General features: G+C 41.9%; 1 protein-coding gene across 3 annotated transcripts in view; it reads right to left on the reverse strand.

Moving 5' to 3' along the window:
• Positions 1 to 17908, reverse strand: part of NPR2 (natriuretic peptide receptor 2) — a 390456-nt gene that overhangs the window by 127465 nt on the left and 245083 nt on the right. Inside the window, exon 9 of one of the 3 annotated variants that reach the window (XM_073563311.1) lies at positions 11047 to 11121. The exons of the other annotated variants lie outside the window; for them this stretch is intronic. Within the exon in view, the coding sequence (XP_073419412.1) occupies positions 11047 to 11121 (75 nt within the window). The remainder of the gene's footprint in view (positions 1 to 11046; positions 11122 to 17908) is intronic. 3 annotated transcript variants of the gene reach the window in all.

Consider the following 17908-nt stretch of genomic DNA (forward strand, 5'->3'; position numbering starts at 1 on the left):
CTCTAACAATTTACAGCAGGGGGGTATTTTGGATGCCCCACCACTGCTAACAACCTTCCAAGAACTGCGGGGATTTATGTATATCCCACTTTCTCAGTTTCACTTTGGAACTCGCAGCTCTCCAGCACCCCCCTTAACCTCAGGTCAGTCAGGGAACTGCACCTAGGATAATTAGTCACCGGACGGGCTGCTTGTTGTGCACGGGCCACTACACTACTGCAGTAAGGGAATTATCAATGCTGTGGCCGCAGCCCCTCATTCAGCATGTAAGACCCGTCCGTACTGCCAGCTAGCCTAGCCAGCCGTGCACACCACACTGCCACGCTTTACTTAATCAAAGACTTAATTAAGAGGGTCCGTGACAAACCCCAAATTAGTAGCGATTATCTAAAAAAGGCGCATAGTTCGTTTCTTAGAGCATGAAGGCAGACTGAATAATTTTATCATTTATTTCCCAAATAGGCAGTGATTACAGATAAAAGTTGCTTTAAAGTTGAAACATCAAATATGTACAATACAAATATAACATAAAGGGGATTAAAAAGACAGACAGTAACACTTACATGTGCGTAGTTGGTATTAGACCATGTGGAGGGAGAAAGCGGAGCCACACATCTCCACTCATCTGCACGCCTTGTCTGCACGGACTCTGTAGCTCTATAGTCTAGGGTCTGTGACCTCACGAAATGGGCGGTCTGGAGAGGTCCAACCTCCCTCTCTCCAAGTTATGATTTGGCTACAAAACTTAGAATAACCATATCTAAACAAGAAAAGCCCGTACCAACACACATAGGGCATCATTGTTTGTGATTTACCGAATAGAATCTGAAGACACCAAGCATGCCATACTTAGGACACTCCGTTTGGGAGCAATCCATCTCAGTTTCTGGAGGGATTAGGATTATTAAAATTAGAGATTGGTAAGCTGCTTTCGTTGCTTACGCAGTGATATGGTTATTATATCTCTGAGTTGTATGGTTTTTGCAATATGATGTTTTAATACTTCCCATAGCTGCATTAAAACCTTGTGGTTTTATAACAAAGGGACATCCTTTCCCCTTAGCTGTGCAGAGAGGGGGCATGGACGGTTTCATGTTACCAGCAAGCAGAGAGCTGATAAGGAGAGGGGGGATGCTGCTGTGAGACAAGGCGATTTTCTGGAAAGAATTGAGGATTCTAGAAAGTTCTACCTTACAGACATTTTACATTACAGTTCTCAAACATGCGGCTTGGATTCAGGTATAGGAAATATTAAACAGAGCTCTAGCGTGCACTTCGCTCGTGCCAGAGATATAATAATTACATTTCTGCGACGAGCACGAAACCAGCTTTCTAACCTCTAATTTTCACGGCTCTAACCCCTCCAGAAACTGAGATATGGATTGCTCCCAAATGGAGTGTCTTAATTATGGTATGTTTGATGTTGTTTTATTGTATTCGATAAGCTACAACCAATGATACCACATGTGTGTTCATACGAGCTTCCCTCATTCAGATACAGTTATTATAAGTTTTCCAGTGAAATTGCAACTTGGAGAAAGGGGGGATGAACATCCCCAGACTGCCCCTTTCGTGATGTAACCGACCCTAGGCTATAAGATACCCCTCCCTTACAATGCCTCAGTTGAAGCTGGAGTTTTGATGCTAGAAAGATCACCAAATGTCTGTAGATGTCCGGCCGCCCCTCCCCCCCAGCCACATGGCTTGCCTAAAGAACCATAAGCAACTGTAAGTGTAATTTCTCTTTTCATCCATGTTATTTTTTAGATATTTGCATTGTACAGATTTAATGTCTCAACTTTATAACAACTTTTATCTGTGTAATCACTGCCCACATTTTGGGAATGATAAAATTATCAGTCTGCCTTCATGCTCTAAGAAACGAACTAAGCGCCTTTTTTAGATAATCGCTACTAATTTGGGGGTTTGCCACGGACCCTCTTAATTAATTGTTTGATTAAGTGAATCGTGGCTGGTGGCAGCGTGGTGTGTGCGGTTGATTGGGCTAGTTGGGCAGTACGGAAGGGTCTTATATTGCTGAATAAGTGTCATGCTGAGGCCAAAGCATTGATAATTCCCTTACTGCAGTAGTCTAATTGCCCGTGCACAACAAGCAGCCCATCTGGCGACTAATTATCCTAGGTGCAGTTCCCTGACTGACTTGAGGGTAAGGGGGGCGCCGGAGAGCTGCGAGTTCCAAAGTGGAACTGAGAAAGTGGGATATACATAAATCCCCGCAGTTCTTGGAAGGTTGTTAGCAGTGGTGGGGCATCCAAAATAACCCCCCTGCGGTAAATTGTTAGAGCAAGATTAGCTTGCTGTATTTTTTTGTCACATGGTGCCGGTAGTGGGATAACTAAGATAAGCCCCCACTGTGCCTGTGATAGCCGTGTGCCGGCAGTGCATCGCGTCCCTCCGTCCGCTGACATACCCGTGTCAGTGGTGGGATTGTGACATATTGGTGGCACAGGGTCTGCTTTCGTTCGTCACAATTATCTCAATGGATTTTATTTCTGATATCCCTGTCTCTCAGAGAATGACTGTTATTTGGGTGATTTGTGATAGATTTTCTAAGATGGTTCATCTTGTACCACTCCCAAAGTTGCCATCTTCCTCAGAGTTGGTGCCCTTGTATTTACAACAGGTGGTTCGTTTGCACGGGATTCCTGAGAACATTGTGTCGGACAGAGGAGTCCAGTTTGTTTCCAGATTTTGGAGAGCTTTTTGTTCCAAACTGGGAATTCAGTTATCCTTCTCCTCTGCAGTTCATCCTCAGACCAATGGGCAGACGGAAAGAACAAACCAGACTTTGGAGTCCTACTTGAGAGGTTTTATATCTGCTGATCAAGATGATTGGTTCTCATTTTTGCCCTTGGCCGAATTTGTGCTAAACAATAGAGCTAGTTCTGCCACTTTGATGTCTCCTTTTTTCTGTAACTTTGGGTTTCATCCTCGATTTTCTTCAGGGCAGGTGGAATCTTCGGCCTGCCCTAGTGTGGATTCTGTGGTAGAGATTATGCAGCAGATTTGGGACCAAGTAGTGGATAAGTTGTCCCACTCTCAGGAAAAGGTCCAATGGTTTTCCAACCGGCATAGGACCATTGGTCCCCGGTTTGAAGTGGGTGATATGGTTTGGTTGTCTGCAAAAAATATTCCTATGAAGGTTGCGTCTCCAAAATTCAAGCCAAGATTCATTGGACCTTATAAGATTTTGGAAATCCTTAACCCCGTTTCTTTCCGTTTGGCTCTTCCAGTTACATTTAAGATTCACAACGTTTTTCATAAATATTTGTTGAAAAGGTTTGTAGAGCCAGTAGTTCCCAGGGCTGCACCCCCTGACCCTGTATTGGTTAAGGGTAATTTGGAGTATGAGGTAGAGAAGATATTGGATTCTCGTCTGGCTAGACAGAGACTCCAGTACTTGGTCAAGTGGAAAGGTTATGGACAGGAGGATAATTCTTGGGTTTCTGCTTCTGACATTCATGCTGAGAGATTGGTTCGTGCTTTTCATCAGGCCCTTCCTGATCGGCCTATTGGCGTGGATGAGGGTTTGGTGACCCCTCCTCAAGGGGGGGGAAAGTACTGTTGTGAATTCTCTTACTTCTGGGTCAGGGCTCCTTCTGGAGGTTACTGTGAGTAGTGGAGTTAGCCGGATTGACAGAGGTCTGCCACCGGACGATCATTGGAAATCTGGGGTTACTGATTGGGAGTATTTAAATGAGCAGGCCTCCCTCAATTGTTGCTGGTGATTAGTTCTTCCTGTGCAACTTGAGGTCTGCTGTTTCCTGCCTGATCCTTCATTTTTCAGATAAGTTCTTCATTTCCTAATCCTTTGCTTCTGACCTGGTTTTGCCTCTTTCTGCTTTGCTGTGCGGGTTCAGCGTGCTCCATGCTGGGGCTGTGCAGGACCAAGCTCCATATGTTACAGCTTGTGTCAGTTTGTTCAGTCCCCTGTTATATTAGTCTCTTTTGCTTTGCTGCCAGTTTACACCAGAATGCTGATATAGTGGGGAGAGGTCGTGAGACCTCAGTGTATTTTGTACATCAGACGTGTTGGATTTTTTAGGGTTTTTGCGTGATTGCAGACAGTGTCTTTCCTTTCCTATCCTATCTAGACAGTTTTGGCCCCATCATTTGCTCAGTCTATTTTCTGCCTGTGTTTGTGTCTCATCTGGTCTCACCGACAATATATGTTTGGGTGCTGTCTATTCTTTTGGGGTTCTACTCCGGGGCAGTTTAGATTTCACCTTTCTTGCTTTAGGCTTAGTTAGTCCTCCGGCTGTGTCGAGGGGTCTAGGGCATTGTAGGTATGCTCCACGGTTACTGTTGTGTTGTTAGCGAATTGCAGACCCCTAATCCTAAGTGACCAACCTTTCTGGTTTCCTGGTGGCCTAGCCAATTCCTGCCATCCTCCTCGGTGACCTGTTCATAACAACTATCCCTGTATACAAGACTATAACTACTATAATACTGCCCCCTATGTACAAGAAAATAACTACTATAATACTGCTCCTATGTACAAGAATATACCTACTATAATACTGCCCCTATGCACAAGAATATAACTACTATAATACTGCCCCTATGTACAAGAATATAACTACTATAATACTGCCGCTATGTACAAGAATATAACTACTATAATACTGCCCCCTATGTACAAGAATATAACTACTATAATACTGCTCCTATGTACAAGAATATAACTACTATAATACTGCCCCTATGTACAAGAATATAACTAATATAATACTGCTCCTAGGTACAAGAATATAACTACTATAATACTGCCCCTATGTACAAGAATATAACTACTATAAAACTGCCCCTATGTACAAGAATATAATTACTATAATACTGCCCCTATGTACAAGAATATAACTACTAAAATACTGCTCCTATGTACAAGAATATAACTACTATAATACTGCTCCTAGGTACAAGAATATAACTACTATAATACTGCCCCTATGTACAAGAATATAACTACTATAAAACTGCCCCTATGTACAAGAATATAATTACTATAATACTGCCCCTATGTACAAGAATATAACTACTAAAATACTGCTCCTATGTACAAGAATATAACTACTATAATACTGCCCCCTATGTACAAGAATATAACTACTATAATACTGCTCCTATGTACAAGAATATAACTACTATAATACTGCCCCTATGTACAAGAATATAACTAATATAATACTGCTCCTAGGTACAAGAATATAACTACTATAATACTGCCCCTATGTACAAGAATATAACTACTATAAAACTGCCCCTATGTACAAGAATATAATTACTATAATACTGCCCCTATGTACAAGAATATAACTACTAAAATACTGCTCCTATGTACAAGAATATAACTACTATAATACTGCTCCTAGGTACAAGAATATTACTACTATAAAACTGCCCCTATGTACAAGAATATAATTACTATAATACTGCCCCTATGTACAAGAATATAACTACTAAAATACTGCTCCTATGTACAAGAATATAACTACTATAATACTGCTCCTATGTACAAGAATATAACTACTATAATACTGCTCCTATGTACAAGAATATAACTAATATAATACAGTCCCCTATGTACAAGAATATAACTAATATAATACTGCTCCTAGGTACAAGAATATAACTACTAAAATACTGCTCCTATGTACAAGAATATAACTACTATAATACTGCTCCTATGTACAAGAATATAACTAATATAATACTGCTCCTATGTACAAGAATATAACTACTATAATACTGCCCCTATGTACAAGAATATAACTAATATAATACTGCTCCTAGGTACAAGAATATAACTACTATAATACTGCCCCTATGTACAAGAATATAACTACTAAAATACTGCTCCTATGTACAAGAATATAACTACTATAATACTGCCCCTATGTACAAGAATATAACTACTATAATACTGCCCCTATGTACAAGAATATAACTACTATAATACTGCCCCTATGTACAAGAATATAGCTACTATAATACTGCTCCTAGGTACAAGAATATTACTACTATAAAACTGCCCCTATGTACAAGAATATAACTACTATAATACTGCCCCTATGTACAAGAATATAACTACTATAATACTGCCCCTAGGTACAAGAATATAACTACTATAATACTGCCCCTATGTACAAGAATATAACTACTATAATACTGCTCCTAGGTACAAGAATATAACTACTATAATACTGCCACTATGTACAAGAATATAACTACTATAATACTGCTCCTAGGTACAAGAATATAACTAATATAATACTGCCACTATGTACAAGAATATAGCTACTATAATACTGCTCCTAGGTACAAGAATATTACTACTATAAAACTGCCCCTATGTACAAGAATATAACTACTATAATACTGCCCCTATGTACAAGAATATAACTACTATAATACTGCCCCTATGTACAAGAATATAACTACTATAATACTGCTCCTAGGTACAAGAATATAACTACTATAATACTGCCACTATGTACAAGAATATAACTACTATAATACTGCTCCTAGGTACAAGAATATAACTACTATAATACTGCCCCTATGTACAAGAATATAGCTACTATAATACTGCTCCTAGGTACAAGAATATTACTACTATAAAACTGCCCCTATGTACAAGAATATAACTACTATAATACTGCCCCTATGTACAAGAATATAACTACTATAATACTGCCCCTAGGTACAAGAATATAACTACTATAATACTGCCCCTATGTACAAGAATATAACTACTATAATACTGCTCCTAGGTACAAGAATATAACTACTATAATACTGCCACTATGTACAAGAATATAACTACTATAATACTGCCCCTATGTACAAGAATATAACTACTATAATACTGCCCCTATGTACAAGAATATAGCTACTATAATACTGCTCCTAGGTACAAGAATATTACTACTATAAAACTGCCCCTATGTACAAGAATATAACTACTATAATACTGCCCCTATGTACAAGAATATAACTACTATAATACTGCCCCTAGGTACAAGAATATAACTACTATAATACTGCCCCTATGTACAAGAATATAGCTACTATAATACTGCTCCTAGGTACAAGAATATTACTACTATAAAACTGCCCCTATGTACAAGAATATAACTACTATAATACTGCCCCTATGTACAAGAATATAACTACTAAAATACTGCTCCTATGTACAAGAATATAACTACTATAATACTGCTCCTATGTACAAGAATATAACTACTATAATACTGCTCCTATGTACAAGAATATAACTAATATAATACAGTCCCCTATGTACAAGAATATAACTAATATAATACTGCTCCTAGGTACAAGAATATAACTACTAAAATACTGCTCCTATGTACAAGAATATAACTACTATAATACTGCTCCTATGTACAAGAATATAACTAATATAATACTGCTCCTATGTACAAGAATATAACTACTATAATACTGCCCCTATGTACAAGAATATAACTAATATAATACTGCTCCTAGGTACAAGAATATAACTACTATAATACTGCCCCTATGTACAAGAATATAACTACTAAAATACTGCTGCTATGTACAAGAATATAACTACTATAATACTGCCCCTATGTACAAGAATATAACTACTATAATACTGCCTCCTAGGTACAAGAATATAACTACTATAATACTGCCCCCTATGTACAAGAATATAACTACTATAATACTGCCCCTATGTACAAGAATATAACTAATATAATACTGCTCCTAGGTACAAGAATATAACTACTATAATACTGCCCCTATGTACAAGAATATAACTACTAAAATACTGCTCCTATGTACAAGAATATAACTACTATAATACTGCTCCTATGTACAAGAATATAACTACTATAATACTGCTCCTATGTACAAGAATATAACTACTATAATACTGCCCCCTATGTACAAGAATATAACTACTATAATACTGCTTCTATGTGCAAGAATATAACCATTATAATGCTGCTACTATGTACAAGAATATAACTACAATACTACTGCCCCTATGTACAAGATTATAACTACAATACTACTGCCCCTATGTACAAGATTATAACTACAATACTACTGCCCCTATGTACAAGATTACAACTACTATAATACTGCTCCTATGTACAAGAATATAACTACTATAATACTGCCCCTATGTATAAGAATATAACTACTATAATACTGCTCCTATGTACAAGAATATAACCATTATAATGCTGCTACTATGTACAAGAATATAACTACTATACTACTGCCCCTATGTGCAAGAATATAACTACTATAATACTGCTCCTATGTACAAGAATCTAACTACTATAATACTGCTCCTATGTACAAGAATATAGCTACTATAATACTGCCCCTATGTACAAGAATATACAGTAACTACTATAATACTGCCCCTATGTACAAGAATATAACTACTATAATACTGCCCTCTATGTACAAGAATATAACTACTGTAATACTGCCCCTACGTACAAGAATATAACTACTATAATACTGCTCCTATGAACAAGAATATAACTACTATAATACTGCTCCTATGTGCAAGAATATAACTACTATAATACTGTCCCTATGTACAAGAATATAACTACTATAATACTGCCTCCTATGTACAAGAATATAACTACTATAATACTGCCCCTATGTACAAGAATATAACTACTATAATACTGCCTCCTATGTACAAGAATATAACTACTATAATACTGTCCCCTATGTACAAGACTATAACTACTATAATACTGCTCCTATATACAAGAATATAACTACTATAATACTGCTCCTATGTGCAAGAATATAACTACTATAATACTGCCCCTATGTACAATAGTATAACTACTATAATACTGCTCCTATGTACAAGAATATAACTACTATAATACTGTCCCTTATGTACAATAGTATAACTACTATAATACTGCTCCTATGTGCAAGAATATAACTACTATAATACTGCTCCTATGTACAAGAATATAACTACTATAATACTGCCCCCTATGTACAAGAATATAACTACTGTAATACTGCCCCTACATACAAGAATATAACTACTGTAATACTGCCCCTACGTACAAGAATATAACTACTATAATACTGCTCCTATGTACAAGAATATAACTACTATAATACTGCCCCTATGTACAAGAATATAACTACTACAATACATAGGGGCAGTATTATAGTAGTTATATTCTTGTACATAGGGCTGTATTATAGTAGTTATATTCTTGTACATAGGGGGCAGTATTATAGTAGTTATATTCTTGTACATAGGGGCAGTATTATAGTAGTTATAGTCTTGTACATAGGAGCAGTATTATATTAGTTATATTCTTGTACATAGGGGCAGTATTATAGTAGTTATATTCTTGTACATAGGGGGCAGTATTATAGTGGTTATATTCTTGTACATAGGGGCAGTATTATAGTAGTTATATTCTTGTACATAGGGGCAGTATTATAGTAGTTATATTCTTGTACATAGGGGCAGTATTATATTAGTTATATTCTTGTACGTGGGGGCAGTATTATAGTAGTTATATTCTTGTACATAGGAGCAGTATTATAGTAGTTATATTCTAGTACATACGGGCAGTATTATAGTAGTTATATTCTTGTACATAGGAGCAGTATTATAGTAGTTATATTCTTGTACATAGGGGCAATATTATAGTAGTTATATTCTTGTACATAGGAGCAGTATTATAGTAGTTATATTCTTGTACATAGGAGCAGTATTATAGTAGTTATATTCTTGTACATAGGGGCAGTATTATAGTAGTTATATTCTTGTACATAGGAGCAGTATTATAGTAGTTATATTCTTGTACATGGGGGCAGTATTATAGTAGTTATATTCTTGTACATAGGAGCAGTATTATAGTAGTTATATTCTTGTATATAGGGGCAGTATTATAGTAGTTATATTCTTGTACATAGGAGCAGTATTATAGTAGTTATATTCTAGTACATATGGGCAGTATTATAGTAGTTATATTCTTGTACATAGGGGCAGTATTATAGTAGTTATATTCTTGTATATAGGGGCAGTATTATAGTAGTTATATTCTTGTACATAGGAGCAGTATTATAGTAGTTATATTCTTGTACATAGGAGCAGTATTATAGTAGTTATATTCTTGTACATAGGGGGCAGTATTATAGTAGTTATATTCTTGTACATAGGAGCAGTATTATAGTAGTTATATTCTTGTACATAGGGGCAGTATTATAGTAGTTATATTCTTGTACATAGGGGCAGTATTATAGTAGTTATATTCTTGTACATAGGAGCAGTATTATAGTAGTTATATTCTTGTACATAGGAGCAGTATTATAGTAGTTATATTCTTGTACATAGGGGCAGTATTATAGTAGTTATATTCTTGTACATAGGAGCAGTATTATAGTAGTTATATTCTTGTACATGGGGGCAGTATTATAGTAGTTATATTCTTGTACATAGGGGCAGTATTATAGTAGTTATATTCTTGTATATAGGGGCAGTATTATAGTAGTTATATTCTTGTATATAGGAGCAGTATTATAGTAGTTATATTCTTGTACATAGGAGCAGTATTATAGTAGTTATATTCTTGTACATAGGAGCAGTATTATAGTAGTTATATTCTTGTACATAGGGGGCAGTATTATAGTAGTTATATTCTTGTACATAGGAGCAGTATTATAGTAGTTATATTCTTGTACATAGGGGCAGCATTATAGTAGTTATATTCTTGTACATAGGGGGCAGTATTATAGTAGTTATATTCTTGTACATAGGGGTAGTATTATAGCAGTTATATTCTTGAACATTTGTGGTAGTAATATGACCTTTGATAAGTGATAACAGGTGCAGGACATTCATTCTGAGATATTAATGTTGCTATTAGACATAAAATATCAGGAGAGACTGAGACAATAGAGAGAGATACAGAAAGAGCAAACAGAGCAAGAGAACACAGAAACATTACAGAGACTCCTGTGAGTCGTCACCTTGAAGTGTCCGGTGTTGGCAAAGATTTGGTATTTGCCATGAGCCGTCATTAAGGAGCCATAACTGGAGCCTCTCTAGGACAAAGCGAGACAGTAAAAGAGATGGCATCATAGGGCAGGGTGGGCAGTCATATGGCACACTATACCACCAGGCCAACAATGTGCTCCCAGGAGGGCGACAACCTGAACTAGGGCTGGATGGAGCAGCAGAGCCTGGCACCACCTCGGACCTGAGGATGAAGGTCAGGGTCCCTTTATTAATAATACAAGAAGGATTGTGACTCTTGAGGAGCTGCATACTACATGGAAGCCCCTGGTGGGTGCACTGCTTGAACAAGGCAGCTTCTCATGTTTCATAGAGCTAGACACATGTCAGAGTGTGGGGCTATGAGTAATGACTGTATCCAGGCTCGGACTGTCCCACAGGAGAACCGGGGAATCCCCCAGAGGGCCGCATTACAGTCATTGCGCAATGCTACATTACAGGAGCAGAAGGACATGGTAGTATCTGGACATAGCTGAGCCCTGGCCCCAGAGTCCACGTTACGGGTTGCCCTTGGCACCACGGCCTGATGGTCGGAGCGACCACTATCCACACATCTATAGCAGGGTACTGACTGATTTATAGAAACCTAACTTGACCCAAACCTCTGACCCCAATCATACGCACACTCAATCCTCAGGATACGGCGATATACACACAGGGCAGGAGTAAAGTGATACAATAATGATGGTATAACAAGAGTATTACGCCAGAGGAATATACAGAATTGTGGGGAACACCGAGAAATAAAAGGGTCCGACATAGGATTGGGAAGGTGATATGGACGGGGTAAAATAGTAACCAAACTGAGGACATAAAATAAGGAAAAGAGTTACATGGAGGTAAAAGAGCCAGAAAAGATCTCATCTATAGATCTATAATACCTGCAGACTGTGATCAATAAAAGATATTGCATATACACAGAGATACATGATAAGATCCTGTCTGCAGTCACCACTAGGGGGAGCTCCCTGTATACAGAGATACTTGATATGATCCTGTCTGCATTCACCACTAGGGGGAGCTCCATGTATACAGAGATACATGATAAGATCCTGTCTGCAGCCATCACGAGAGGGAGCTCCCTGTATACAGAGACACATGATAAGATCCTGTCTGCAGCAACCACTAGGGGGAGCTCCCTGTATACAGATACATGATATGATCCTGTCTGCAGCCACCACTAGGGGGAGCTCCCTGTATACAGAGATACATGATAAGATCCTGTCTGCAGTCACCACTAGCGGGAGCTCCCTGTATACAGAGATACATGATAACATCCTGTCTGCAGCCACCACTAGGGGGAGCTCCTTGCATACAGAGATACATGATAAGATTCTGTCTGTAGCCACCACTAGGGGGAGCACCCTGTATACAGAGATACATAAGATCCTGTCTGCAGTCACCACTAGGGGGAGCTCCCTGTATACAGAGCTACATGAGAAAAGATCCTGTCTGCAGTCACCACTAGGGGGAGCTCCCTGTATACAGAGATACATGATAAGATCCGCTCTGCATTCACCACTAGGGGGAGCTCCCTGTATACAGAGATACATGATAAGATCCTGTCTGCAGCAACCACTAGGGGGAGCTCCCTGTATACAGAGATACAGGATAAGATCCTGTCTGCAGTCACCACTAGGGGGAGCTCCCTGTATACAGAGATATATGATAAGATCATGTCTGCAGTCACCACTAGAGAGAGGGAGCTCCCTGTATACAGAGATACAGGATAAGATCCTGTCTGCGGCCACCACTAGGGGGAGCACCCTGTATACATAAGATCCTGTCTGCAGTCACCACTAGGGGGATCTCCCTGTATACAGAGATACATGATACGATCCTGTCTGCAGTCACTACTATGGGGAGCTCGCTGTATACAGAGATACATGATAAGATTCTGTCTGCAGTCACCACTAGGGGGAACTCCCTGTATACAGAGATACATGATAAGATCCTGTAATGTAAAATGTTAAGTAAAGTATGATGTTTCTGGAACATTCTAGAATCTCCCATTTCACTCTGATGAGAAAATCTTGTCACATAGCTGCAGCATCCCCCCTTCCCCCCTCCTTAACAGCTCTGTGTCCGCATTGGTAATAGGACACTTCCTGTTACAAGCATTTGGCTCCTCTCCACAGCTAGGAATGTTAATTAAGCTGAGTGGAAATAGTGTCTTTGTCCTGGCCATGAGGCTGGCTACAGGTATAGGAAATATTAAAAGAAGCTCTAACGTGCACTTCGCTCGTGCGAGAGATATAATAGCTACATCTCTGCGTAGGCAACAAGGCCAGCTTTCTAATCCCTAATTTTCACGGTTCTAGCCCCTCCAGAAACTGAGATATGGATTGCTCCCAAATGGAGTGTCTTAATTATGGCATGTTTGATGTTGTCTTGTTGGGTTCGACAAACTACAACCAATGATACCATATGTGTGTTTGTACGAGCTTCCCTCGTTAAGATATGGTTATTATAAGTTTTTAGATAAATTGCAACTTAGAGAGTGAGGGGTTGAACCTCACCAGACCGCCCCTTTCATGAGGTCACAAACCCAAAGGGATAAGGTATTCCCTCCCAAAATTCCGTCACTTTGAGCTACAGATTGCATGCTGACAAGATCTATCCGATGTCTTGGGATGTCTGGCTGCTGCCCATCCCCCGAGCCACATGGGATTGCCTAAAGAACCATAAGCAACTGTAAGTGTAATTTCTGTCTTTTCATCCATGTTATTTTTATATTCGCAATGTACATATTTAATGTCTCAATTTATGACAACTTTATCTATGTAATCGCTGCCCACCTTTTTGAGAATAAATGACAAAATTATCAGTCTGCCTTCATGCTCTAAGAAACGAACTATGCGCCTTTTTTAGATAAACGCCACTAATTTGGGGGTTTGCCACAGACCCTCTTAATTAACTCTTTGATTAAGTGAAGTGTGGCTGGTGGCAGCGTGGTGTGTGCGATTGGTTGGGCTAGTTGGCAGTACGGAAGGGTCTTAGATGCTGAATGAGTGGCTGAGGCCAACGCATTGATAATTCCCTTACTGCAGTAGCCTAATTGCCCGTGCACAACAAGCAGCCCATCCGGCGACTAATATCCTAGCTGCAGTTCCCTGACTGAACTGAGGATAAGGGGGCACCGGAGAGCTGCAAGTTCCAAAGTGGAACTGAGAAAGTGGGATATACATAAATCCCCGCAGTTCTTGGAAGGTTGTTAGCAGTGCTGGGGCATCCAAAATACCCCCCCTGCAATAAATTGTTAGAGCGAGATTAGCTTGCTGCATTTTTGTCACGTGGTACCAGTGGCGGGATAACTAAGATAAGCCCCCACTGTGCCTGTGATAGCTGTGTGCCGGCAGTGTGTCGCATCCCTCTGTCCGCTGACATACCCGTGTCAGTGGTGGGATTGTGACATATTGGTGGCACGGGGTGCGTCCGTCCGTCACAATTTAGTGGCAGAGCGGTGGGATGATCATAGAGCATTAGTGATTTGGTTTGAGCAATCATTCCTCTCACTAAAGACCTGCACGGTTCCTGCGGGAATCCTGCATCATAGGTTTTGGAGAACAGACTCAGTGGTTACTAGTCCTGAGAAATTTGTGTGTACATGCGAGTATTCCCTCCCTTTTCTTCGCTTTTCTTTTCTATCTTTTATTTGGCAACCATGGCGGCAAAAGGAGAACACTGGTACAAACAGCAGAAAAAGGAAAATCTTGCTGGAGTATGCACGTACCGAGGCAATGACGCCACAAACAAAACCAGAGAACAATTGATCGCGGCTCTGGTGCATCTGGACAACGACCAGAGAGGTGCAGAGGTTGGCCCGCATGACAATGGGGCTGCAGCAGAGGCTCCACTCATGAGCGCTGGCCCCACATTCAATCAGAGCGGGGTGGACCCCGATCTGCAAATGGCCCTGCAGCAGATCTCCGATGACGATACGGACAGGCGCCTACAGCTGATCCAGGAAGCTCGAGAGAGAGAGGCTGAGAAAGCCGAAAGGGAGGCTGAGAGAGCTGAGCGCCAAGCGCAGAGGGCCCATGAACTGGAGGTGCTCCAGCGAGGGGGGGAATTGCTCCGCAGCCCGAAGCAGTGAGCCCAGCAGCGTCCAGACTCCTAAACCCCGGCCAGAGCATTTTCCCATGATGGAAAAGGATGGGGACTTGGACATGGTTCTGCGAGCCTTTGAGAAAGCCTGCAGACAGTACCAGCTGGAAATGGTCCAATGGGCCCGGTACCTGACCCCAGGGCTAAAAGGCAAAGCTCTGGAGGTGTTTGCTTCTCTTCCACCAGAAGACGATGATGACTATGACGACATAAAGCAGGCTCTGATCGCCAAATACCGGCTGACACCTGAGGTGTACCGAAAGAAGTTCCGGAACCTCCAACGTGGCCCACACAATAGCTATAGCGATGTGGTGCAAGGACTCAGGACCCACTTTGACCAGTGGATCCATGGACTGTCCGTTGATTCCTTTGAGCTGCTACGGGACCTGATGATCAAAGACCAGTTCCTGCATCTTTGCCCAGCTGAGGTCTGACAGTTCATCCTGGACCGCGAACTAACGAATGCGGACAAAGCGGCACAGATCACCGACAACTATGAGGCCAACCGGAAGCCAGAGACACGGAGGCCAGTCACCATCAGCTCGAGACAGGGTAAGCCTGCAACCAATCCCAGTGCCCCAGCTAGCCATCCCTCCGGAGGCCCTGTCCCAGTTGCCAACACCAGGCCTACTCCTGACAGTCGCCAGTGTTACAACTGCGATCGGACTGGTCACCTCCGTTTCACCTGTCCAGAAAAGCCGAAGCACCCCCCAGCCAAGGCCTCTGGGCCCAACGCCTGTTCTGTTGGTGGGAGGTGTGGTTCACAGGATTGACGACAATGTTCAACCTGTTCAGGTGGGGGCCCGTCTTGCTACAGGCCTCAAGGACACCGGGGCTGAACAAACCCTCATCCGTCCTGGACTGGCGGCCCCTGAAGAGTTTGTTGAGGGGAAAACCCTGACTGTCACCGGGATTGGGGGTACCCGCTGTCCCTTGCCAGTGGCCCGGGTATTCCTTGATTGGGGCGCTGGGAGCGGGGTGAGGGAAGTGGGAGTTTCTGAAAACCTGCCCACCGATGTTTTATTGGGGACTGATTTGGGGAGGATGGTTGCATACTATGTCCCTGACACCCCTCCCCAATTTGATGATGGTGGAAAACTGAATGTGTTACCTGCTAATAACGTGATGAGTAATGATGCAACTAACAACCATTCTTTCCCCAGGAATGATGCTGATGGTGATGTAACTGTACCAAAGCAATCTGATAACCATTCTTGTCCAAGGAATGATGATGATGTATCTGTGCCGACTGAACCTGTTAACCCTTTCTTTGAAATGGTAGATGTGTCCACTGGTGCCGAAGTGCTCAGCCCCGTCACTCAGCGGAGTGAGACGGCTGAGGAACCCCTGGCAGGAGCAAGCAACGGTGCTCAAGGAAATGGGGAGATGCATGGGGACCATGAGGAAGGTAATGCCATGCAGCTGACCAGTTCCACCGAGGAAGGTAACTGGCCCATAAGTAGCACTGCTCATGAAGTGTTGGGGGTGGATGGTAGAGCCCATGGCAGCGCCGGCTGGTGGGTCTGTAGAAATCCCCAGGGAGACAGCATACATAGCAGCTGTCACACGCAGTCAGAGTGCCCAGATCGCAGGTAGCGCCCTGTCTTCTGGACCCTCTTCTGCTGCAGGAGAGACTTAACCAGAGGTGACCCCAGAGCCGGTTCCAGAGGGTCCCAGTGAGGAAGGGACCCTGACGTCACTTCTGGCAGCCTCCAGCAAGGAGTTTCAGGCTGCTCTGCACTCAGATGCGAGCCTGGAGAAATTGAGAGATCTCGCCAAGACGCCCACCTCCCAGTCTGATAAGGAGAGGGTGTTCTGGGAACGAGGAAGGTTGTACCGGGAGACAGTACCCGGAGATCCCCAAAAGGAGTGGTTGAGGGAAAGACAGCGAGTCGTCCCCCTACAGTTCAGAACTGAGTTGTGTTAGGAGTGGTGGAACGGACTAAATAAAATTATAAATAAAGTGCGTTCACCGCTCGGGGTCCACCGTGCGGTAGATGGTAAGACCGCTGCTAGGTGGTGGCAGAAGGTATCTGGCGGTAGAGTGCACAGGGTTCAGACTTCACCCAGGTGCACTGAGCAAGCTCTGTTGCACTCACAGAGCTGCAAGGATAAGCACATGAACAGATAAGGCTGGAGCAAGCTCTGTTGCACACACAGCGCTGCAAGCATACACAAGCTCTGTTGCACACACAGAGCTGCAAGCATACACAAGCTCTGCACACAGAGCTGCAAACATATACACATGTGCAATAACGCTGAGTCTGTTTAAACGTCACAGGAGCTCAGCGACACAGACGCGGTATCTGGTCACAGGAGCGGTCCTAGCTGACAGCACCAACTCCGCCTAGACCTACCGTGGACGTCTGGAAAATAGGGCGTTGCATGTGTGTACGTACCTAGTGCTGCAACTGCAGCGCGGCGATAACTAAGCCGCTGAAGAAACGCCGCTGTCAAGCAGGCGCTAGCTGCTGAGGCGCTGGAGCAAAGGCGCGCTGGCACTAGTACTGTCTCTAACTCAAACTCTCACACATTCGTAATAACCAAGGAATGGGGGTTTCAAATGAGTCATTCACCAGTCCATGCATCCATCAACAAACATACAGCAGCAAGTATGACTATACTAGCGCATGGCGGAAAAGCCATGCGCACTGTTTATAGCGTACGGGACCTGCCGGAAATCTCCAGAACTCCAATAGGAGCCAATAG

Source organism: Dendrobates tinctorius, unplaced genomic scaffold (genome assembly GCF_039654945.1).
Source record: "Dendrobates tinctorius isolate UK_male_01 unplaced genomic scaffold, ASM3965494v1 ptg000386l, whole genome shotgun sequence".
Taxonomy (NCBI): Eukaryota; Metazoa; Chordata; class Amphibia; order Anura; family Dendrobatidae; genus Dendrobates; species Dendrobates tinctorius.